This window comes from Misgurnus anguillicaudatus, chromosome 17, assembly GCF_027580225.2.
Source record: "Misgurnus anguillicaudatus chromosome 17, ASM2758022v2, whole genome shotgun sequence".
Lineage (NCBI taxonomy): Eukaryota > Metazoa > Chordata > Actinopteri > Cypriniformes > Cobitidae > Misgurnus > Misgurnus anguillicaudatus.
The window spans coordinates 41,498,764-41,507,173 of record NC_073353.2 but is presented as its reverse complement, the minus strand read 5'-3'; the positions used below and the strand labels follow the sequence as shown (position 1 = coordinate 41,507,173).

General features: G+C 35.3%; 1 protein-coding gene across 1 annotated transcript in view; it reads right to left on the bottom strand.

Moving 5' to 3' along the window:
* Nucleotides 1-3,105: 3,105 nt before the first annotated feature.
* Nucleotides 3,106-8,410, bottom strand: part of cers6 (ceramide synthase 6) — a 58,119-nt gene continuing 52,814 nt past the window's right edge. Inside the window, exon 11 of the mRNA XM_055215147.2 lies at nt 3,106-7,668. Within this exon, the coding sequence (XP_055071122.2) occupies nt 7,519-7,668 (150 nt within the window). The 3' untranslated portion in view covers nt 3,106-7,518. The remainder of the gene's footprint in view (nt 7,669-8,410) is intronic.

Here is an 8,410-nt window from a genome sequence, read left to right as displayed (position 1 = left end):
ATTTTGTTGTTCGCGGGTCAATTTGACCCACATTTTTTTGCAACTGTACAGACCCAAATTAAATATATGTTTTCAGTGTTTGTTGCTTATTTTGGTGTTTTACCATCCTGAAATAGGGTAAAAATGCTTCTCCTTACTCTTTTAGGTATACTGAAAAAGACTTTTCCAGACGTGAGCTATCCTTTCTATTGACAATGTATATTAAATAAGGTGTCATTTTCTTTCAGACATTTTGTCACTTTTTCTCATTTAGGGCCATGAACATGCATTTAAAGTTAGCATACACTGATGTGTTCGTTTTTTTTAAAACACAAATTATGATTGTTTTACGATTTTAATGTTTGCAGATCAGTTTGACCCACATTTGTGTAAAGCACTATGTAAAGCAGATGAATTCAGACCCACAGAAAATCCAGAGGTGAAAACAGGTGATGCCAGTTGTGCCCCACAAAACATGACACTAAAACAAGCACCATTTGTGTAAAATGCATTAATTCAAAGCAATATTAGGTTGTTTATTGAGGATGTTTTAAACAGTATGTTAAAAAAACATGTTTAATAAAAAAATTAAATGTTAAAACAGTTTATTTTCAACATTTGTTAAAAGAAAAATTTTAAAAGTTGTGGTTAAAAGCATTTTTAAAAATCATACTTTTTGATTAAATGTTTGTGACAAAAACTAATACTGAAATGGTCCTGTTCATACCTAATTCCTTCTTGTTTTTCATAATGTGATATTTAAGGAATTGCATTGAATCCAAATAGGGTCAATTTGACCCACTCCATCAAAATCGTCACAAAAATCAAACACAATACAAGGGTTAAACTGTTCCCTCAGTTTTACAAATTGATAAACCATACCCTTAGCTTTTGCAATCCGTACACACAAATTCACAAACCGTGCGCATGCTTTTGCAATCCATCCCCACAGTTTTGCAAACTGTACTCACGGATTTGTAGCGATATAACGCACAAATCAATTATATAAAAAACAGGGAACATTTCGTTTTGTAAAAGCAAACTAATAATCACGATTATTATGGGAACAATCATAAAAATGACAGCGACTTCCATGTAATGCGTTCAGACCAGCCGCGGTAGAGGCATCAAGCGCAAGTGATTTCAATGTTAAGTCAATGTGAAGACGCGTTCAGAGTTGTATAGTACTTAAGTATTTTTACTTTCTACATAAAAGTAAATTTTCAATTATTTGTATTTTATTAGTGTTTTTCTTTGGAAAACAAACATTCCAAAACATATTATCATAATTTTTACTCCACTACATTTCATAATTTCAAGTTTTTGGTTTATATTTAATATTTAAGAACATTAAAAAAAAAGTAATTTTTTTACTTAAGTAACATTTTTTTTCGTACTTTTACTCAAGAAAGTAAAAGTACACAATTTTTTGTAATTAGGCATTAAATAAATTTTAATATGCAATATATAATGAATACACAGTATGATTTTATGCTTTAGAATATAGTGAAAATTTTTTAGTAAAGAAAAGTAAATTTTTTCTCAAGACAAACACTCTGATAAAGCATAGATGCTTGGAAAATGTAACTAAAATACTTAAGTATTATACACCTCTGGACGCGTTGAAGCGCGTCTGGAGGTCTCGCAGCGCGAATGAGGCGTTTATTGCGGCACAGTAGACGTAATTCCATCTTATTCGTGTGTCTAGTTTGGGAATGGCGTGAATTGAGCGTTGCCGTGGAAAACGCGCAAGTTTAACTTTTTTTACTTTGACGGAAAAATGAGCCGCGTTAACCAATCAGGAGCTTGCTCTAGTAGTGACGTGATTACAGAAAGCAAGCGGAGTCGTAGAAGCCCCTCCCATGACACAAATTGAAAGTCTCGATTACTAGAATTTCACACGCAAATGAAGCGAGTAAACTCAAACTGTTCAAGCGGCAAACTAGACACGGTAGACGTGATTTTGTAAAATCCAACGCCGGCTGGTGTGAACCCACGGTAAGGAGACCCGCGTGTATGGAGATAAAAACGGCTCATTCTATGGTAATAAAAACAATAGAGTAAGATAATATAGTTTTGTATATTATATTGGATTTCTGTCAAGAGGTCATCCTAACATTTACACAATGAACCTTTAATGTAAAATGTAAATGCATAACGGAGAATTTGCACATACAAAAATGAAATGTTCTTTGAAGAGCGGTCCGTTCTCCATTTGTTGGGTATTATTTCCTCTGGTTTGTACATTTTAATTCACAGAATTCCTACAAACTATGTTGTCTCCCAATAACGTCCATAATGCATGCACGTTTCCCTCATCTTAAAAAAAAATAAACTGATATTTTTTGATGTCTGGACTTCATCATCAGGGATTTAGGAAAAGTTGTCAATGAATGGTACCTTTTAAAGGGGCCTTGGCACAAGATTTTTTAAGATGTCAAATAAATCTTTGGTGTCCCCAGAGCACATATGTGAAGTTTTAGCTCAAAATACCATATAAATAATTTAATGTAACATGTTAAAATTGCCACTTTGTAGGTGTGTGCAAAAATGTGCCGTTTTAGGTGTGTCCTTTAAAATGCAAATGAGCTGATGAAATTCAAACACTGATCACAATGATGATAGTTTGTTGCAATTAAAACTCAATTGTGCTTTTCTCTGCACTAAATGGCAGTGCTGTGGTTGGATAGTGCAGATTAAGGGGCGGTATTATTATAATAAGAGCTCCTTATGACATCACAAGGAGAGCCACATTTCAACATCCTATTTTTTCATGTGCTTGCAGAGAATGGTTTACCAAAACTAAGTAACTAGGTTGATCTTATTCACATTTTCTAGGTTAATAGAAGCACTGAAGACTCAATTATAGCACTTAAACATGGAAAAAGTCAGATTTTCATGTCATGGCCCCTTTAAAAATGTCCTATGTACGATTGAGGTAAAAATATGTGCTTTTTAGGTAGAAAAATATACTTTTTAAAAAGATACTGCCCCAGTGACAACTTTTGTACCTTTTTTCTGAGAGTGTTTGGCTGTTTTAAAGAGACTTACAGCAGACTATTATCCCTTAAATGTATAATAAATCATAAATTCAATATACGCTCAAAGAATAAACCCACACATAGATGTTTTCATTTGTGTTTATTTAAAATACATGGCAACATTATTCATTAGATCTGCTGATAATCGGGTTTGCAGCAAAGGCAGAATTCAATTTTATTCCTTGCCTTTTTTTGACATCAAATGTAAACCACACAACACAGCAACCTGTCTGAGTGCAAATAAGACGACGGCTAATTGGCTGTAGCGTTTCTCCACCTTTCCAACACAAACATCACTGAATGATAATCGAACAAATGAAGGAGAACTGTGGATTCTCTTCACAATCTAAACTTAAATAAAAAAAATAAAAATCACAAAAAAAAAAAACAGGCATCGTCATGATAATAACATACCAGTGTTTGCAGCTTATTCAACAAAGTGCTTGTTCACTATGCTTCTTATTAAAAACTTTATATTTGTACCTTCAATAACTGATTGATAATTGATAAAAAAAAAAAACGTATTCATGATGATGGCCTAAAGATGCACAATATTTATTCAAAAATATGACTAAATCATCACGACAAAAAACTTTGTGACATCAGAACACTTCCATAGCATCACGACTACACGTCTGATAAACAGCTTAACTTTACAGGTCTCTCAAGTCAAATCCCACCTGAACACTTTCCAGGAAAATGTTGCCGAGTTGGTTTTTTTAAACAGCAGCATATATAGTTTCGTTCTCCGCAGACAAGACTTAACAAAACACTTCTCTTATCTCTTTCGGATTATGACTTCCCATGATCAATGTACTTGTAAAAATATGTTTGGTCTGGAAGGCCAGCACTTCGTGATAAATCATTATTATATGTGTATACTGTGATTCATATGAATGATTGACTTAAAATCTCTTAAATGACTTGCTATGCTATTTCAAAACATGGTTACACTTTTACACCAACACGTTCGAGCGATCCGTGCACCCGTGCCAGAACCATACACCAAAATCTCATGGCAATTTGTATAAAGTGGCTAATTTGTATGAATACGCTTTTCTGCGAAGTTACTTTTTTAGGGGCAGGTTTGGGTATTATTACTGGGTTTTTTTCAAATAAGCGAACATTTTATGCGCAAACTTCCGAGAGATCAGTTTACATAACCTGCTCACTAACAAATATAGCACATCATGATCAACACAGGAACAGATCTCATCAGTGTTCGAATTATGTCAAAGATTATGGGGGTCCCCTAGCTAAGCCCCCTGTCATTCGTGATTTTACAAGGTAAGATAGGATCCTGGAGCACCATTTCTGTTGGTCCTAGAACAATGTTTTAATCAAAGAAACCCCAAATTACTCTTAACTTAAAAAAAATTTTTACCCCTCAAATAATGTGAAATTATAGTTTTGAGAATAATTTTTTAAAAGCCCCTATCCTAAATCTAACAATCTGTCAATTCCTCCAGAAAACAGCGTGACTTGTAGTTTACATTTATTTCAGGCAGAAATCTTTTGGATTCGTTTATTATGAAATTGGGACAAAAAATGGACAGAAAAGCTTTGTGGCAGCGCAGTACAAGAATTTAAAATTCATGTTCACTGTAAAAAATACTTTGCTACATTAAAATTTTTCATTTCAAGTCATTTCAACTTTCTATTATTTATCTTGACTAGAGATGAGTTGTTATAACTACAGGTGAGTTGTTATAACTTATAAAATTAAGTTGACTTTTCTCAACTATATTTTATAAGTTGGGACAACTCATCTTTGTTGACATGACTTGTAAATCTTAGTTGATTTAACGAGGAATTTTAAGGCAGCAAAGTTTTTTTTACAGTGTAGTATTTTAATAAAAAAAATGTTTTTGTGCTTCATAGGGGGTCCCTCAATGTTTATAGGAGGCCCAAACTCTGACTTTACATGATTTTATCTTTGCATGTTCTTGCTCAAGAATAACAGTGGCTATATAATTTCTATTGTAAAGAATTGGACAAATATTAAAGGATTTAAACGTTGTTTGGCTAAAAGTAAGCATCTAAAGTGAGCGCCCCCTGCAGGCATTTGTTATAATACATAATGCTGTTTTTATTACAAAGGCTACATATTACTGCACTGCAAAAAATGATTTTCAAGAAAAAAAATTCCTAGTACTCCCGTCCCGCCCTCAGCAAAAACATCTAAAAATTCAGATGCTTTTTCTTGATGAGCAAAACGACCCAAGAAAACAAGTCCAGTTTTTAGATCAAAAATATAAAATGCAAAAAAATCTTGAACATTTTGCTTAAACACTAAATTCAAGAAAATTTTAGCTTACCCCATTGGCGGATTTTTTGCTTAAATGTGTTATTTTTGGTCTAAAAACTAGACCCACCTTCCTGGGTCATCCCGCTCCTCAAGAAAAAGCATCTTAACTTAAGAATTTGTAGATATTTTTACTGAAAACAAGACAAAAATACTAAGAATTTTTTTCTTGAAAATCATTTTTTGCAGTGTGTAATGTGTTTACTTGTTTTGATACTTTATTTAAACCAATTATTATTGCATAATTATTATTATGTAATTTTAAAGATTATTGCTCACTTGGGTCTATTCTAATTACCAAAAAATATCAAATTACTTCATTATCAATTAGCAAAAAAATTGTTAGGGACAAAACATTTCAAAATTGTTGATTTCTTAAAAAATCTTTAAAAAATGAAAAAATCTCATCTCGTGTCTTGTCTTGTGGATTAAATGTCTCGTCACACCACTAACTGGTAGTCAAGTTAATGACTAATCAAATTTAAGTGATTTTGTGCATAAAACAAGCAAAACAATCTGCCAATGGGGTAAGCAAAAAAATCTTGAACATTTTTCTTAAACACTAAATTCAAGAACAATTCAATAAAAATTTTGCTTACCCCATTGGCAGACTTTCTGCGTGCTTAATGCACAAAATCACCCCAATTTGACATTTTTGGTCTTAAAACCAGACTTATTTTCTTGGCGAGTTTTGCTTATCAAGAAAAAGCATCTTAATTTAAGAATTTTTAGATATTTTTACTGAAAACAAGACAAAAATACTAAGAATGTATTATTTATTATTTTTGCAGTGTAACCTGCATGTCTTTGGACTGTGGGAGTACCCGGAGCTATCCGGGCCAGCTGAGACTCGAACCAGGGACCTTTTTGCTATGAGGCAACAATGCACCCCTTTGAGCCCACTGTGGCACCCAGCCCCCGTTGATTATAATCAGAGCAATCTAGTTTTGTTTTGTATTCTGAAAAATCTATGTTAACCTGCTCACTGGCCTTGTACCTTACTGGTTTTTGGTTTACTTACAGCAGGTTTAATGCCAAAGCACAAGTATACACAACTGTATGTCCTCTTGTGGCAATGCTGAGAATGTGACAGAGTGATCAAAACAAAAGCTGAATGCAACAGCATTTGTGTAAAGTTTGTGTGTCTTTGCTCAATCAGGCAGGTTAAATAACTTTAACTCTTTCACCGCCAGCGTTTTTAAAAAAAGTTGCCAGCCAGCGCCAGCGTTTTTCATGATTTTCACCAAAGTTTAATGCCTTCCAGAAAATGTTCTTTTTTAAATATATAAACATACAATATACCAAATGAAAGAACAGACCCTCTGCTTTCAAACAAAAAAAACTTTCATCCTACCTTCAGTGGTTCTTTTGTAATCAGCTTTTGAATATGGGTAGGTTTCTGCAAAAACACCACATTTTGAGCAAAAAGCAGAGATAATTCAATTTTTGTGACGGACTTTTCATAGAGATCCCATTCAGAGCGATCTTTAAAACAGACACGGACATGCAGCTGCTTGCCATAGGCCAATACTTCCGGGTTTAAAAAGTTGCGGAAGGGCCACCTGGTGGATAATAGGGGTATTGCGGAAAGACAGAAAATCTCGTCATTGGCGGGGAAGCGTTTTCTCTTAATTGACGAGATATCTCGTCAATGGCGGTGAAAGAGTTAAGGTGGAAACATGATGAATGGTTTAGTTTGGGCATCCGGCACCGCTGACCTGTTGGTGTAAATGGATTGTGTACTGTATGTTGAAGAATGACAAACACAAAAAACGACAACTTATTATAGATATAAAAATAAATAAATACGAAAGACAGGAATCTAAGAAAACTACTGTTCCCATGATGGCAGAGAAAACACAAGAACTGCAGCATGCTCACGTCACGCCAGTCACGTGATTATGAAAGAAAGAACGGCGTTTTCGTTCACCTGCTGAAAGAGAAAAGTTGCACTGAATCTAAAAAAGGTGCGTTGTTAACTGAGTGCCAACCACTGAAACTAAAGCAAATGATCAAACCAGAAAAGCCAAAATATTTGGGGGGATGATGAAAAGCAACCGACTTGAACAAAACCGCATTCACATTTTTTGAGAATTTCCAGTATTAGATCGGCAATGTTCATATATGTTTTGACACAAAGCAGATAGGCAGGTACCATCTTGTGGCTGGGACCCAGTGAAATGTCCATGACGGTTAGTGTTCATCCGGGCATGGGGACGGGGACAGGTAGCCGTTGGTGCCGTGGGCGCCGTTTGTCCCATTACTGTGATGTTTCTGAGGACGGGGCGGAACCTCGTCTTCATCCGAGCTGCTCTCGATATCACTGCGGTCATCCTTTGACACCTGAGAGAAAGATCAACACAGATAACATGTTTTTATAGAGTCCCACACTAGCTGATGTCGGTACAGGATGCCATTTATATTTCAGCGGTTTTGGCTAAATTTTCTCTCTTTTGTCTGCGATCTCTCACACCCATCGACTCTGAATTGAAGAAGGGTGACAACACTAAATGATGGCCTCTGGCATTTCACAACGATTTTCGCTCATTAACCCCAACACCTCATTGTAGCAGATCAATGTGAAGGTTGGCCAAATTGAATGGGAGTACAGCACGAAAACAAAAGACTATTAAAGACTTAATTCAGATGGGACTCATAGAGCAACTCAGATAATGTTCAAATAAAAGATACATTTTGAAAACCTTTACAAAAATTCTAATGGATTTAATGGGATCTGTATTGGATTTAATGGAAACTACAATGGCCATCTGTGGGTCTTTACCATTGACTGTATAAAACATGGACCGTGACGTGACGTCACCCGTAGATTTCTGCAGAGCATTTTTGAAGCCCAAATTGGGCGGAGCTACCTGTCGCCATCTTGGCAGAGCATCACTACGTGTCACTCTCAGATTTCCAAGAATGGGCAAAGAGGTGGAGCATGGGTGAAGCATGCCGAAACCAAGCCTGACAAGCTTGACAGAAGTTAAAGCAGCAGCAATCCACTCAAGTGGCAACGCCCTTTATTATTAGAACTTTAACCCGTTAATTGGCGCTGTCCCGTGAGCGGGACACCTACGTTTAT